At 43.3% G+C, this 17530-nt stretch overlaps 1 protein-coding gene across 2 annotated transcripts in view; it reads left to right on the plus strand.

Annotated features, from left to right (window-relative positions):
• FEZ1 (fasciculation and elongation protein zeta 1) overlaps window positions 1–17530 on the plus strand; it is a 39528-nt gene that overhangs the window by 17182 nt on the left and 4816 nt on the right. For both annotated transcript variants that reach the window (XM_061202434.1, XM_061202433.1), the window contains exons 4-8: window positions 7376–7462; window positions 9369–9537; window positions 13454–13725; window positions 14716–14796; window positions 16234–16309. In XM_061202434.1, the coding sequence (XP_061058417.1) occupies window positions 7376–7462; window positions 9369–9537; window positions 13454–13725; window positions 14716–14796; window positions 16234–16309 (685 nt within the window). The remainder of the gene's footprint in view (window positions 1–7375; window positions 7463–9368; window positions 9538–13453; window positions 13726–14715; window positions 14797–16233; window positions 16310–17530) is intronic.

The following is a 17530-nucleotide window of genomic DNA, read 5'->3' on the forward strand; positions in this document are numbered from 1 at the left end:
GAATATTGCAAATGAAGCTCCTATGAACATTCTCGTATAAGTCTTTTTGTGGACATGTCTCTGTTTCTCTTGGGTAAAAACCTATGAGTGGAATGTCTGAGTCATATTGTAAGTGTCTGTTTCACTTTTTAAGGAACTGCCAAACTGTTTTCCATTTTGAGAGCTCCGATTATTCCACATCCTCACCAACTCTTGGAATGGACAGCCTTTTTGATTTTAGTCATTTGAGTGGGTATATAGTAGTATCTTATTTTAATTTGCATTTTCCTGGTAACAGATGATGTTAAGCATCTTCTCATGTGCTTATTCACAACCCATGCATCTTCTTTGGTGAAGTGCCTGTTCAGTCTTTTGCCCATTTTCTTAGTGGGCTGTTTGTGTTCTTAGTATTGAGTCATTGGAGTTCCTCATGTTAAAAGATAAAATGAGGCATATTAAATTTCTGAGAGTTTACCTGAGCAAAAATCTGTTCGAATCAGACAATGCCGAACCCAAAGTGGGTAGGAGCGCTCCATTGACAGGAGTTAGAGGAAGGACTTTTACAGAGAAGAGGTGGAAGCAAATTATCTGATTGGCTGTAGCTTGAGTGGTTGTATTATCTGGAAAAGGCTGGGTGGCTGTTTGTGAGTGGCTGTCCTTTGGTTTGAGTTCTTAACCTGAGGCATTAGAGGTTTTGGTTTGCTTAGGAGGCTCCTGAAGCATTCAAGTCATCTCAGTCTAATAGCCTCTTTGTTTAATTATTTTAACACATATATTCTAGATATAGTCCTTTTTCTGTTGTATGTTTTACAAATATTTTCTTCTTGTCTATGGATTGCCTTTTAACTTTATTAACAGTACATTTGAAGAGCAAATGTTTTTTAAGTGTGATGAAGTCCAGTTTATTCATTTGTGTTTAATAGTTTGTGCTTCTTATGTAGTACTTAAGAAATTGCCAAGCCCAGGGTCACTAAGATTTTTTTCTTAAGTCTTCTAAAAGTTTTGTAGTTTTAGCTTTTATATAGTTTATGATCCACTTCACGTTAGTTTCTGTATATGGAGTGAGGTTAAGGTCAGGGTTCATGTGTATGGCTATCCAATTGTTCTAGTACAATTCATTGGAAATATCCTTTCCATATTGAATTGTCTTGGCACCTTTGTTGAAAATCAGTTGACCTAAATGTGTGGATATATTTCTGAATTCTCTGTTCTGTTTCACTGATATATGTGTCTATCTTAATGCCAATACTATGCTATATTCATTACTGTAGCTTTATAATAATGTCTTGACATAAAGCATAAGTCTTTCAACTTTGTTCTTTTTTTTCAAAGTTGCTTTGGCTATTTTAGGTCCTTTGCATTTCTGTATAAATTTTGGAATCACCTGATCAATTTGTACAAAGAAACTTGCTGGACATTCAACTGTGATTGTATTAAATCTATAGAACAATTTATGTATGTAGATCAATGTTAATGTGATGAATTACACTAATTGATTTTCAAATATTAAACCAACCTTTCATTTTTAAGATAAATCCTACTTAGTTGTGATAGATATCCTTTTCACATAATGTGGGATTTGATTTGTTTGTATTTTATTAAGGATTTTTGCATCTATGTTCATGAGGAATCTTTCTTTTAAATTTTCTTTTCTTGTCATGTCATAAGGTGAATTGGGAATTTTTCTTCTTCTATTTTCTGAAAGAGTTTGTGTTATATTGGTATTATTTCTTCCTTAAATGTTTGATTGACTACACCAATGAAACCATCTGGACCAGAGGTTTTCTCCGTGAAAGTTTTTGATTACAGATTCAATTTCTTTAATAGATATTGGGCTATTTAGATTTTCCACTTCTTCCTGAGATGATTTTGGTAAAGTGTGTTTTTTAAGGAATTTATTCATTTAATCTAAGTCATGGTATTGACCACAAAGTTGTTTATGATATTCTCTCATTCTTTTAATGTTAGTAAGATCTATAGTGATGTTCCCTTTTTTATTACTGTTATTGTTGATTTGTGTTTTCTCTCTCCTTCTGTCCCTCTCCCTCACCCCCTTCTCATCAGTCTGTTTATGGGTTTATCACTTTTATTAATCTTTCCAGAGAATCACTTTTGTTTTTTTTTTTTCTCTGTGTTTTTTCATTTTCTAGTTTGTTGCTTTCTTCCCTTAACTTGATTGTATCCTTCTCTGTATTTAAAATAGGGTTTTACTTCACCCTTTATTTTTTAAGCTTCTAAGGTGGAAGCTTAGGTCATATTTTAAACTTTAAAAAAATGATCTTAGTCCATTTGGGCTGCTATAATAAAAGACGACAGACTGGGTGGCTTATAAACAACAGAAATTCACTTTTCACAGTTATGGAGGCTGGATATCCACGATCAGGGTGCCAGCATGGTTGATTCTGGTAAAGGGCCTCTTCCAGCTTGCAGACTGTCAACTTCTGGCTATGTCCTCACAGGACACATGGTGCAGAGGAGCTCTGTGGAGCCTCTTTTATAGGAATACACTCCCATTGATGAGGGTTCCACCCTCCCCAGCACCTCCCCAAGGCCTCCTTATACCATCACATTGGGGGTTAGGATTTCAACATGAATTTTGGGAGGACACAAACATTTAGTCCATAGTAATAACATAAGCATCTTAAAACAATAAAATTTCTTATAAGCATTGCCTTAACTGAATCCCACAATTTTGATGTGGTATGTTTTCATTATCATTCAGTTCAAAATATTTTCCAGTTTTCTCTTTCTTTTTCGGCCTATGGGTTATTTAGAAGAATGTTTATAGATATTTTGTCATTGATTTCTAATTTAATTTTGTCAGAGGACAAAATCTGTACAAATTAAATCTTTTAAAATATATTGAGACTGATATATGACCTAGCATATGTTGTATCTTAGTGAATGTACTATGTATCACTGAGAAGAATGTATATTCTGCAATTGTTGGTTGTGATGTTCTAAAAAGGTCAACTAGATTAAGGTGGTTTATAGTATGGTTGGATCCTTTATATTCTGACTTTTTGTCTGTTTATTTTATCAATTTTCAAGACAAGAGTGTTAAAAATTTCCAGTTATTACCGAGGATTTGTCTATTTCTTTCTTCAGTTCTGTTAGTTTTTGTTTTATATATTTTGAAGCTCTGCTATTAACTGCATACACTTTTATTATTGTTATGTCTTCCTGATTGACCCTTTTATCATTATGAAATATCCTTCTTTATCTCTGGTAATACTCCTTGTTTTGAAATCTGCTTTGTCTGATATGAATTTAACCACAACAGCTTTCTTATGCTATTAGGTATACATTTTTTCAATCCTTTTACTTTTCATCTAGCTGCGTCTTTAAAATGTGTCTTTTATAGATTGTATGTAGTTGGGTCTTTTATATTCAGTCTGACAATGATAATCTGTGCTTTTTAGTTTATTGTGTTTAGTTCATTTGCATAGCATTTAGTTCATTAACATTTAACATAACATTACTAGTTTGGGTTTAGGTGTACCATCTTGCATTTCTATTTGTTCCATCTGGGTTTTTTGTTGCTATTGTTCCTCTGTTTCACCTTCTTTTGGGTTAATCAAGTACTTTTTGGTATTCCATTTTATTTCTACCTTTGGATTTTTAGTTATACCTCTTTGTGTACCTTTTTTTTAGTGGATGCTAGGTTGGCATCTGCTCTCTAGCATCTCTTTTGCTGTTGTCTTTTCTCCAGTTCTCTTTGTCCCTGTGGGATATTCTCTTTTGATCCCTTTACTCTCACTTTAGCAGAGTTTCTGGAGATAACTGTGTGTGCTCAATCTCCCATGTACCTTCCTTCTACTATTACAAAAACAGAAACAGGAAACAAAAGTTGTGTTGTAATGTGGATGATGCAAGAAAGACTACATGAAATTCTACTCGGAGGCCCATCATGGAAGAAAAGGCCTTGGCCTTACGTTAGGAGCTTGGTGAATGAATAAATGTACATTTATGTTTTTAGGTCAAAATAATATGCTCGAGCTATATATGTATGTATGATTATTATTATTCACAACTCTCCACTTTTAATTGGGTTTTTCAGTTAATGAACCTATTCTGTTCCTGACTGTGATATAAAAGATGGTCTCTTTTATCCCTGTAACTTTAATTGATAGCAGATGGTGGTTCTCTTAGACAAGAGGAAATGGGAGTCTAGGACAGTAAGTTATATCCTTCTGTTTTCCAGGTGAATAAGCAGCTCAGTTATCTGTGGAGGTGGGACTGAATATAGGAGGTGATAGTATTGCCATTCAGTCCTCTCCTTTTCATTCTTTCTTTCAACAAATATTTGTTGCCACGTGCTGTTTGCTGTGTTCTGGTGCATCTCCCTTTGGGGATATGGAAGCACTGACTTAACCCACACAAATGGGTTAAGTTGCCCTTTCCTTGGGCTGGGTACATATTGGTGATTTTTTTCTCTTTCTTTTACTTTTTGACTGGAGGTGAAAATGTATCTTTATCTCTTAAACGTGGTCCAGGAGGCAACCACCCATGTGAAACAATCGTGGTAAGGGGAGGGAAATATTGTGCAGTAGAAATTCCCTTTCCTGTGAATGGAATCATCTGGAATGCTTTAACAAACAACACTGGTTAATAGTCATTATTGGACACAAGAACTTGATGTAATTTTAATTCTCTCTCCGACTCCTGTGCACCTAGATTTAGCACTCTCATAGTCTCCAGGGAAGATTCTCTGCATTTATTTTTAAGCTTTCAGTGACCAAGTTACAGCCCTAAAGGCACACCCTTTACCGAAAGCAGGAGGTGGAAACAGCTTGCTGAATAGTATGGCCAGGCTCATTTCTGGATCTTGGTCTTCTAGTCTCAATTCTGGGAAGAAGTCACTTGGAAGAATGAGTTTTTTTCTTGGAAGAGCCATAGTTCACTTCAATAATATGGAGACAACTTGAAGCTTTAGTCTACAGAGAAATTCAGCCCCAATTTGACAGCCTTCTCGTTTCCACACAAGAGGCTAAAGAACTCCCTGCAGTAGTTTCTCTGCACATGTCATATATTAAGAATAAGAGTATCCATACACTCGTCCATATACATATATGTATGAATATATATGACGAATACTGTTATCAATATACGTAAGTGCTGTCATTTTCCAAAAATCTTTCTCACCAGCTTTCCACACGCTGTACAAGATGCTGTCCTGGGAACGGAGGGAAGGGAGGGAGTCTGTAAACAGCATTGAAAGGAAAGAGGGCTTGTTGAGAAGTGACGGGAGCAGAACAGGTCCACTAGATAGAGACAAAACATGGGACCAGGCTTAGAGAGGGTGAGGAAGATGAGGGAAGCAGAACAAAAGCTACAGAGTGAGGAGAAAAGGAGAGGGACAGGGCAGATGCAGTGAAAGCAGAGGATGGCAGAGATCCACGTGGGGAAGAGGGAAGGGGCCAGGGCTTTCTCGGGAGGACTTTGTGCATGTGTGTCCTTTTATTTTATTTCATTTTGTAGCGGCAGACTTCTGAGATCTGAGAACATATGGGTTAGGTATAGCTCCCACGATACTACGAACTCACAGTAACTTTCACAAGCTTATAATTCATTTTCAAATCTCGTTTTACCCACGCCTGAAAAATCAGACCAGCAGGCTTTGTACCAGAGGGGAGAGAAGGCTCTAACTAGGAATCATCCATGCCGCTGCCTGGCTTCCCTAATGTCTGAACAGCAAGAAGGGTCTGTGCCTAAAAGCTCTCCCCTGCCTTCACCAGGAGCTCAGAGGGAGGACCTTGGGAAGGCGGGTGGTGTAGTTGAAAGATGCAGTATTAACAGCCAGTGAGGTAAACTCGCTAAAATTGGCCACATCTCAGAAAATGTAAATATTCCATTTAAAAAATCGAATTACTATGAAAAAAATTCTGGTTATAGACTAACACTTGCTGTCAGATGCTTATAAAAAATAATCCAAACAGAAAAGAAAACTTTGTTTCCCAGCATGAGCCTAACTTCTACCACAGGACTTTCTAGCCCTAAGAAAGTTCTGCCATATGAGAGTAGTTGTGAACAAACCGTGGCTACAGGAGTTTCCTTCTGCACAGTGGGGAGCTGCAGAAAGCAGGCGGGTACCACAGGTGGTGGACTTGGCGGAGAGAGGAGCATATGGGTTCGACAGCAGAAATAGATGTCACCATCTGGCACAAAACCCCTCAAATAATCCCATTACCTCCCTGTCCTACCCCTTATCCAGGTTGAGAGCAGAGGGCCTTTGAGATATATTTGATTTTTTCTTTATGACATAGTCCTGGTTTTAAGCAAATGTAGATAGAAGGTGATGTGTTTTGTTGGGGGTACCTGCCAAGGTGGAGTTCAAGGAAGAGGGGAGAAGTTTCTGAGGATGGACTCCCTCTGACATGACTGCTTGGATTGGAACTGGGGTGTTTCCTGGGGGTGCTAATTAGAACAGGAAAAGTGTAATCCCCAGGAAAGAGGGAGATCAGCATGCCAGCTGTTGGTGCGCAAGTGAAATTGATTCCTGGATGAGAGGTGTCTGCAGAAAGATTTCCTGGAGGCACTTCTTGCCAGACCCTAGATGACTTTCGAATGAGACTCCTGGACACAGACAGCTTGTTAGGTGGTTTAGGGGCTTATCCTGTGTAGGTTTTGAACATCAATACCAGGCTATGGCTGCTTGGGACATGGACAGTAAAGTCAGATATGCTGTGAATACCTTGCTGGACTTCAACATCTAGAATCTCAATGGTTGTGAGCTTTCAGAGCCTTACTTGGGAGGATGGAATTTTGGAGACACGTGGCAAATGTTTCAGTATTTGCTGTTGCTGTTGAGTTTGTCCTTTGGTTTGTGTGCTTAGGTTGTTCTGTTGGCATGTCCAACGGAGCTTCGGTACATCCTTCATCAGCTATGACACCATGCCTAGATTCCAATGACACGATGACATTTCATCAAATTTTAAAAACATGATTATTTGCACTGGAACAGCCCACCTCTTAAAATGCCTAGTAAAAGAAAATCTGGAAACCGATCCCCAGATAGAAATTCCTCATATAAACAAGTGTGCCTTTGCTGCAGGAGTTGGCTGCCGTTGTTACTCCCCTCAAGAAGGTTCCTTGTTCATGTAAAGATGACCTGTCTGTGGGTTAAAGAACAGTGCTGCCCCCCGTGGGTCAGAATGGTGCCGGCCACACATGCCTTATTATCTTTTTCTAAGCTGGACCCAGTGATGCACGCTGTGTGGACAGGGTGCGCTTGGAATTGGATGAGACTCTGCACACCTCTTCAGATTTTCTCTTTACACAGGGGATGGCCGGAGGGGCCTCGTGTGTCAATGTCATCTATTCTAGAGACTGGAGAGAGTCCTAGTTCTGCTGACGGTCAATCAGAATTCCATCCCCCACCCCACACCTCTTTCAGATCCATGAGAAAGGAGAGGAAGAGTTCAATGAGAAGAGTGAACATTACTCTGGAATCAATGAGGAGCCTCTGCTCACAGCAGATCAGGTACGAATCTCTCTCTCTCTCTCTCTCTCTCTCTCTCTCTCTCTCGGTTCTTGGGACTTTTAGTTCCTTTGATAGAGAAAAAGTCTGAATACATACCTGCCACATCCCTTTCAGGCAGTAGAAAAATGTATGGTCTTGTGGTGGCTGTGTCTTTGGTAAATTTCATGTCTCTTTAAGCCTCAGTTTACGCACCTGCTGTAATTAGGGATGTAATTCCTGACGTGTGTTGGATGGGGTCCGTGTTTGATAACAGCCAGAGATGGGCTCAGTGTTTACTGCCTTCATTTCCTGCTAAGTGTCTTTATTGCAGCTCATTGTACTTGGAGTCAAGACACTTAAACAAGGGTCCCAAATAGCTGTTCTCACAAGAATAGAAATGGCAGAAGAGGCTTCCAAGTGATGGACATTTTCTCATATTTCATAGAACACTGAAAATGTTGAACCTTCCAAAAGAAGTATTAGAAACACTTCTTTGTTTAAAAAAAGATCTAATGTTTCACATTTTATTGAGTTACTTATATTTTGGTTTTAATAATTTGTTACTTAGGGAGAATACTCCTGTGTCTCTGGATTCCTTATTCAACCTTTGAGTCAACAACTATTTATGGGCGCTTGCTTTGAGCAGGCACGTTTCAGGTGTTTTCACAGAGTGGTTCTGAAAAAGCTCCACTAGGAGCTTTTGGTTCCAGAAAGTGCTTTTCAGTAAAAGGAACTCTTTCATATCTGTGGTAAAAAGGTGGGCTATAAACAGATAAGGATCAAGAGATTAAAGGGAACCAGATTAAAAAGAAGAGGGGCTAGCAGTTACCTTGTGAATTTGGGGGGAAATACAATTCAGTGACACAAGTTCAATGATAATGACTCTGAAAGAGAAGCTCAGCCATAAAATTCTAAAGGGGGGTCATGTAGTTTGCTCGTGTTCAATGGATGGCTTGCAGTAGTCAAAAACTAAGAATCCCTTAAATTTGTGAGTGGAGATGGGAAAGCTTGGGAATAAAATAGAAATTATTCCAAAGGAGGGGACCTAAGTGCCTTTATCTGTGATCCAGCCTAACATAAAGGAACCCACTTTAAAGACCAGTTGGCCTTGGAGATGGAGCCCATCACAGCATTGAGAACAGACAAATATATAGATGCACTGTTCTGACCAGACTCATGGATGGCTCCTTTCAGAAGTGGTCTTTGCTTATTCCATTTTCTTTATGTGTAAACAATTAATGTACAAAGTAGTTCAGCCTTATTCCTCTTGGCAGTTATCTAATTTTACTCTCTCTTCTAGGAGCTGTCCCCTACAAGAGTCTAGATTACAGCTGGGTTTCTTATCGATTTTCTGCTCTCCAGACCCTGCCTGTCCTTTTATTATGTCATTATCTTTATTTCCACTTTTGTTTGGCAGCTTTAGTTCCTGTCCAGCTGAATTCTGGAGGAAGAGCTGTTTTCCTCTATGTAAAAAAGCAACTCCCCATTTTGAGTCATCCTAGGAACACTTTGTTTTTTTCCCGTCTTAAGCATCATCACAATGAATGGACTGGATTTTGTGTTTGAGTTGGGTAGATAAAGTGTCTTCCCACTTAGAAAGAAAGTGCTCAGCAAATTGAAGTAAATGTTCCCTTCCAGGAAGCTCTGCTTCGTCTCCTGAAAGAGCAGTTTATTTCCAATAAAGCACTCATCTAAATGGTGTTCTTGGAAGAGGTTTGACATTAAAGAGGACTTTACATCAAAGGAAGAGTGTTTGTAAGCCTTTGGTCAGATCTAGTTTTATTATCACTCAATATTTATTAAGTAACAATATTGCTTTAGGAATTTTACAGACAGCAAGTTAGGAACATCCTTCCCTGATCAGAATTCAAGCTGGGATGTCCCTGCAGCAGAGAAGAGTGAGCACTGTCTTGTGTACCTTCTCCAGGTGATTGAGGAGATTGAGGAAATGATGCAGAACTCCCCAGACCCTGAGGAGGAAGGGGAGGTTCTAGAAGAGGAGGATGGGGGAGAAACCGCCTCCCAGGCGGACTTGGTCCTCCTGCAGGAGATGCAGGCCTTGACCCAGACCTTCAACAACAACTGGTCCTACGAAGGTGAGAGTCCTGGGGGCGGGCTCGTGGAGGACAAACTCAGCTCTGCCAGGCAGGGCACATGCTTCACACGCCACTAACAGAACCTCGGATCTAGGGAGTTGGCAATACCTTTCTTACTGGACATCAGGAGAGAAGTTAGCATTGCTGGGGGAGGAAGCAAGATTAAAATGGTAAAACGACCTGCTGTACAGCACAAGGAACTCTACTCAATACTCTGTAAATGGCCTATATGGGAAAATCTAAAAATAAAAAAAAAAAAAGAGTGGATATACGTATATGTATAACTGATTCACTTTGCTGTACACCTGAAACTAACACAACATTGTAAATCAACTATAATCCAATAAAAATTTTTTAAAAATGAAAACAACGGTAAAACGAACCAAAGAACAAGACTAAAGGAGAACAAGTAGAGGAAATCTGAACCCACTATTCACAATGATGCTACCACGAAATCAATGAAAAAACCTACAAATGGTAATGATAATAATAGCTCGTATTTTTGGAGAGCTTTGGAGCGCCAGGCGCTGTTCTAAAACTTTCTATGCATAATCTCATTTCACGCCCATGCCAACCCCATTAGGATTGAGCTAACTGAGTTTCCGAGAGGGTAAGTGACTTGTTTGGAGGCCACTGTCGCGGAAATATAATTAAGAAATAAAATCTCCTCCCCACCCAGAAAACCTCTCCACAGAAGTAGAGGCTTTCTTTCCGAGAAAATGAAAACAATTTCATTATTGAATTGATGCATGTCACAGTCAACCCGCTAAAGGGATTGCAAAACCGGAAAGAAATCTCACCCGTGTCTACAGCTAACTGGACACAACCCATTACAATTTTGCAATTTAGAGTCAGGTGACAAGTTAGGCCCGTGTTTTCTTTCTTGGGGATGACTTTTCAAAGCAGTGGCTCCCAGGTCCTTGAGGAAGCACATCTGAGTCCTGAGACTGGCCAGTGGCTTATTTAGCCATTAAAATGATGCACATACATTTGAAAAGGACAGAGAGAGAGATTCTGAAAGAAAAAAGGAGGTGAGGAAGAGGGGAAGTCTCTTCCCTTATTTTCAACAGGGAGAATCAAGCCTCTTATTTTATTTTATTTTTTTAACATCTTTATTGGAGTATAATTGCTTTACAATAGTGTGTTAGTTTCTGCTTTATAACAAAGTGAATCAGCTATACGTATACATATATCCCCATATCTCTTCCCTCTTGTATCTCCCTCCCACCCTTCCTATCCCACCCCTCTAGGTGGTCACAAAGCACCGAGCTGATCTCCCTATGCTATGCAGTTGCTTCCCACTAGCTATCTATTTTACATTTGGTAGTGTATATATGTCCACGCCACTCTCTCACTTCGTCCCAGCTTACCCTTCCCCCTCCCCGTGTCCTCAAGTCCATTCTCTACGTCTGCGTCTTTATTCCTGTCCTGCCCCTAGGTTCTTCAGAACCTTATTTATTTATTTATTGTTTTAGATTCCATATATATGTGTTAGCATACAGTATTTGTCTTTCTCTTTCTGACTTACTTCACTCTGTATGACAGACTCTAGGTCCATCCACCTCACTACAAATAACTCAATTTCGTTTCTTTTTATGGCTGAGTAATATTCCATTGTATATATGTGCCACATCTTCTTTATCCATTCATCTGTCGATGGATATTTAGGTTGCTTCCATGTCCTGGCTATTGTAAATAGTGCTGCAATGAACATTGTGGTACATGTATCTTTTTGAGTTATGGTTTTCTCAGGGTATATGCCCAGTAGTGGGATTGCTGGGTCCTATGGTAGTTCTAGTTTTTTAAGGAACCTCCATGCTGTTCTCCATAGTGGCTGTATCAATTTACATTCCCACCAACAGTGCAAGAGGGTTCCCTTTTCTCCACACCCTCTCCAGCATTTATTGTTTGTAGATTTTTTGGTGATGGCCATTCTGACTGGTGTGAGGTGATACCTCATTGTAGTTTCTTTTCTTTTAATTTTTTTCTTTTTTTAGCAGTTTTTGTTTTTGTTTTTTTTCTTTAATTTTATTTATTTATTTTATTTTTGGCTGTGTTGGGTCTTCGTTTCTGTGCGAGGGCTTTCTCTAGTTGTGGCAAGCGGGGGCCACTCTTCACCGCGGTGTGCGGGCCTTTCACTATCGCGGCCTCTCTTGTTGCGGAGCACAGGCTCCAGACCCGCAGGCTCAGCAGTTGTGGCTCACAGGCTCCAGATGCGCAGGCTCAGTAATTGTGGCTCACGGGCCCAGTTGCTCCGCGGCATGTGGGATCCTCCCAGACCAGGGCTCGAACCCGTGTCCCCTGCACTGGCAGGCAGATTCTCAACCACGGCGCCACCAGGGAAGCCCTCATTGTAGTTTTGATTTGCATTTCTCTAATGATTAGTGATGTTGAGCATCCTTTCACGTGTTTGTTAAACCTCTTATTCTTAATGCATATTTGCCCCTGTGCCACATTCAAGTCTTAAGGGGTGGAGTCAAAATTGGAAACTAGGCAGGTTAACTGCAGAGTCCACACTCTTAATCTGTGTATCGTATTAACCCTCTGACACAGGTTTGTGGTAATTATGATCCTGCAAAGAAAGAGGTGGATGAAGTGTGAAATTAAAAGATGTAACAGCAGCGGCAAAACTGAGTATAAAATTCATCCATCTGCAGGGATAGTGGTAACCAGGCGGCCGGAGGGGACACGTTCCCTGGGAGTGGATCCGAATGGGGGTGACGGGACTTATAAACGACGGAGAGGGAAGGCGGGCTGGTCAGGGTATAAAGGTCCAAGCATGGCTAGAATCGTGGTGAAAATAGAGGCGTGATCTGAGGAACTGCACCCTCTAAGTAAAACCCTGTGGCTCTGAAGAGCAGAGGCAGGGCGATGGCAGCAGAAGGAATCCGCTGGGAGGGATGGAGTGGATTTGGCCCTGGTGCTGCATTCACCGCCGCTCCAATCAGGCCATTCTCCACCACACAAAGGTCCCACACATAGAACTGCTCAGCAAAAGACTTGGGAAAACGGCTGAAATGCAGAGTGAAATGGCAAAAACAGAAGGAGGAGGCCAGCTCCAAAGAGCGAAATTAGAGTGGAAGGTTGGACTAAGTCAGCAAATACCCCGGCAGAGCAGGAGCGGAAAGGGAAAGGAAAATGGATTCTGATGTAGAAACAAAAGATGCCACTAGGAAGGGGCACGTTCAAAAATATGCTCCCGAATCTACTTTAGGTGAAGAAGTCTTAGGGGACAAGAATTTAAAACAAAGTGATCTGTGTCCTGTCTTCCCAGGTTCCCTTTCCTTTTCTCTGACAGTAGCAGACAACTCGGTACCAACAAGCCAGACTTCATTTTTCTGTACATGTTGCCCATCTTTACATGTTTCACATATTTTTGGGCACGTGCGCTGCGACACAGGACAGTAGGTGTAAAGAGGGCCTCAGATCGCGCTGCTTATTTTGCTGTCGGCTGTGTCTTGATCAGGTTTTGGGAATAAACACCACCTCTCTATTGCTCCTCAGCACGGATGCCAAACCCCTTCGTCATGTTTTTTCCCCCCAATTCTTGACCCATTTCACATGAGGAATATTACAGAGACAGAGGAAAAATAGGGAGATGGAACAAGGGATCAAAAACCACACGTCTGCCCACACACGTTGTTGTGGACAGAGTCCACAGTCCTTGGGGGCTGTTTTTCCTCCCTCCTTTGTTTCCCGGAGATGACGTTCTCTCCCGCAGTCGATAACTGGCTCTCCCTGCCGGCACGCCCCTAAATTGTGAAGGTCTGTCGTGGCCCTTTGAGGAACTGTCTGGGGCGGGGTGGGGTGGGGTGGGGGGGTCTCCTCCAGACCTGTCAGGTGGCCAGGGCCCCGGGAGCCTCTCCAGCGGCCTGGGCTTGATGCAGTGACCCTGCAGGATGGTCTTCCCCTGCAGGACTGAGGCACATGTCTGGGTCTGAGCTGACAGAGCTGCTGGACCAGGTGGAGGGCGCCATCCGAGACTTTTCAGAGGAGCTGGTGCAGCAGCTGGCCCGCCGGGACGAGCTGGAGTTCGAGAAGGAAGTGAAGAACTCCTTCATCACGGTGCTCATCGAGGTACAGAACAAACAGAAAGAGCAGCGAGAACTGATGAAGAAGAGGCGGAAAGAGAAAGGGCTGAGCCTGCAGAGCGGCCGGATAGAGAAGGGAAGCCACATGCCTCTCAAGGTAAGAGGACAGCCCGGCCCGAGGACCAAGGGCTCCCACGCCTCCGAGCTCCCCGATGCAGGTCCCGGGACCAGCCCTGCCGTGGCCCCAGACAGACCTGTCCTAAGCCGTGACAATGAGCAGGACGCCCTGGCAGACAGCAGAGCCACGAGAGGGAGAAGAGCCCACCCGTGTCCCCTGCTCTTCTAGAGGACGCCCGCTCTACTGGAGGAGACAGGATGTAACACTGGAAAATAAGTCACTGTGGCGTGTGCTCTCTTAAGCTAGATCTTAAAAAGTGGGGTGAAAGCATTTAGGATTGAAAGGCGTTGTGCCCTGGGACAAGCCTGCTACCAGCACAGCTTATGGTCCTGACTCATCTCTTTAGGATGTCCATAGGGTGTTTCAGGATGGCACATTATGACGCCTTGTTATATTGACGCCAGATTCTTCTAACCAGTGGTTCTCCATCAGGGAAGCTCAGCAGAATCATCTAAGGAGCTTTTTCAAAATAGCTTTTCCTGGGCTCTCTCGCAGACCTACTGAATTGGGCCCGGGCATATGCATTTTGGAAAAAGCTTTCCAGATGAGGACAGTCATTTTACACCTGCCCTTCCCAATGGCTGGGCATTTTGTTTTCTTCCCTGAGACATTTTCATCCTCATCCATCCAAGTTTCCCTCTGCTGCTTTATTTTTCTATTTACACAATGGAGGCTGAAATGAGGAAACCCAGGCGTGCAGGGGGGGGGTCTCGTCGCCCGAGGCACTTACTCAGATAAGAGTCTTTGAGACTCTGCTATTTCTTCTTGCAAAGCTCAGGCTGAAATTTTGGCCTGTCTCTTAGCCCAGGTCTTACCTTTGCTTTCTAGTCGCAGAATTGGGGCCCGGATCTGGGACAGTATGGAAGCTGACAGGTCCAGGTAGCTTAGGGAGGACACACGCGTCCCCGGGGCGATGAATACGAGCAGGAAGCACTTGCCCTTCTGAGTCTCGTTCTCCCCCCTCCCCAGCGCTTCAGCATGGAAGGCATCTCCAACATCCTGCAGAGCGGCATCCGCCAGACTTTTGGCCCCTCAGGAGCTGACAAGCAGGTACAACCCATCTCCCTGCTCCCAGCTTCCTTCCCAGATTCTTGCAACTTGGTCTCTCCAACAGAGCAGGGGACGGTGAGTCACTAGAATTATCCCCGCACTGGGGCAGGTTGCAGGGGGAAATGTCCTGACAATTTCTTCCATTCTAAGGAGGAACAGAAAGTGTCTTTTTAAAGGCAAAGTTGTTTGAGCTTTAATATTAGAGGGCCTGGATAAAACTTAAAACTCAACACTACTTGTAGGCCTATGAGTTCAGTTGTTTTCAGAACCAAATGCATTAAAGGCGAATCCACTTCATGAAAGATCCCATCCAAGAGCTTCATTACCTCTGCCACACTGGGCCACCAGGTGAGCCAATCCCACCAAGACTGCCTCTTCACTTCAGCTGCCCTGTTGACTGACTGTAACCCGTGCTGCGGGGTCTCCTGTCTAGCTCCATTTAGTCAATCACTTCTCACCTGAGAAGTGGCTTGCATTTCTGGCTCTCAGGTGCCTGCCGTGTGCTAGGCTCTGTTGTTTAGGGCAGTACAGAGATGGGTAAGCCCTGGTCCTGCCCTCATGCAATGCATAGTCTAACAGAGAAGGCCAGTTTGTCAATAGACACCTTTGAGATTGTGCGCAAAAACTGTGTATGTTTTAGGCATATTTGTAGCTGAATCCTAAGTGTTAGAATTCTGGAGCTACGGCCTGGGAAGAGATTTCAGGAACATCTAACTCAGTCCCCTGAGTTCACAGCAGTGAGAACTAAGGCCCAGAGCGATTAGGCGTTTCCCCAAGGCCACGCTGCTAGTGGCAGGGCCAGGCCTGAAACACAGGCCCCCTGGTCTAGAGCTCTTCTCACTCACGACCCCAGGCTCCCTCCGAACCTTCCAGGTCTCTCTGGCCGGTATTCTCTGATATCCCACTGGACCCTAAGATGATTTTGTTGTAGGGGCACCTCCTCTCCAGCAGAGGGAGCAAACCCGACATCCCAGGCCCAGGGCGGGGTTGAGCTTTTCTCACCAGTCATCTTGACAGAAGAGAAACCATTCATTCTCAAGTTGCACTGCAGAAGATAAGAAAATATCACCGCCCCCCCACACACACCCCGCCCCTTAGAATGCTGTCTGCTTTCAGCCTGGAGGAGAAAAAGCTCACCAGGATTCCTAAATAATCAAAAAGTTTCTAGTGTCAGAGGAATATATTCGTTGGAGTGGAGGGACATTCTTCCTGGCTAATATGGGAAAGTCTTACTTTTAAAGAGACATTTTCCAAAAATGGGGAAAAAGTCCTGAAACGATGGTGCGCACATCATCATGGGTGTTGTCGAGAACGTCAAATTTGATGGAGCGTGTTTTTTAGAGAAAAGCCCAATCCCCACGCAAGCTGTCAACCGTATCTCAGCCCCCGGGGGCCGGGCTTCTGTCTCACTTGCTGCACACCCTGCTTGTCTTCTAGTACCTGAACACCGTCATCCCTTACGAGAAGAAGGCCTCGCCCCCGTCGGTGGAAGATCTCCAGATGCTGACAAACAGTGAGTTCCTCCCATTCGCAGCGAGACCAGGGGCTCATTTCTCTCCCTCCCACCCTGTGAGCTGCACCCGTGGTATCTCAGTCCGGAGGTGTCCCCAGAGCAGTTTCTATGGGTCATAATGTGCTCCACAACGTTGCACCACGTCCCCGGCACGGGGTACAATTAAAGAGTTCTGCAGCGATACCCAGAGCTGCCTCGTCTTTTTCCGGTTCCTGTAAGGGAAGAGACTTGCCAGAGAAAAGGAGCTGGTGGAAGAGGCTGGAGCGGTGGCGGGGCGGTAGTGGTGTGCAGGGGCTTTCTGTGGTTCATCCACAGGTCTCAAGGCTGTGCACTCTCTGCCTTGCCCTTTCTCTCTTCTGCAGCTTGAGGTTGCCTTGTGTCCCCAAAGCAGGGAGCTCCTTCTAAGGGACTGGCTGTATTTAATGAGAAGCCAGGTTTCTTGGGTGGGGTAAGGCTGATGAGAGAGAATAGAGTCTGGTTTTCCTTCCAGGCAATGACTGCTTCCTCTCTTCCACTCTGACTCTGGTGTCAAGTAATATTAAGAAACGTTCTGAGCTATGGGAGAAAACAGCCTGTGATAAAGAGCCTTTTGTAGGCAAAATCTCTTTATAGACATCAAACACTACAACCCCCAAAGGGCCGGGGGGGCACGTGGTGTCAGCCATCAGTGTCAGCTTGATTCTTTTAGGAAGAGAAAAATCCTAGACTGAGATGTGGGGACGGGCTCAGTGAATCATGAGACCGTCCATCTCCCTGGCAACCGTGCACTGCATTGAGTGACACACTAACCGGGCTGCACAGCCCGTTGCTGTGCTGCTGCCTCGGCGGGAATGGACCACGCAGGGCTATTTGACACCCTAGGGAATGGGAAGAGGAGCTTCAACTGTTTGGCTGAGGAAGATAGATACCTCCTGGGCCCAGTGCTAAAGGTGCCCAAAAGGTTTCATTTTTATCATTTTGGAGAACTAAAGCAGGAGGTTCTGGTAAACGGAAATCTTGCCTACATCAATAGATACTGCGGCCTTGAGAATCTGGAATTTCAAATTCAAAGTGCATCGGCTTCCTCTAAACTCATTTGGAGCGCCTTTATTTGCATACATATGCACAAAGATTTTTTTTTAACGGAAGCAGATAGAAACGAGCTGACATTTATAGGTGTTTGTATTTTCACAAGGAGTAAGCATTTGGAAAATAATTTGGACAAATTATGAAGGTTGATGT

Source organism: Eubalaena glacialis, chromosome 10, assembly GCF_028564815.1.
Source record: "Eubalaena glacialis isolate mEubGla1 chromosome 10, mEubGla1.1.hap2.+ XY, whole genome shotgun sequence".
NCBI classification, from domain to species: Eukaryota; Metazoa; Chordata; class Mammalia; order Artiodactyla; family Balaenidae; genus Eubalaena; species Eubalaena glacialis.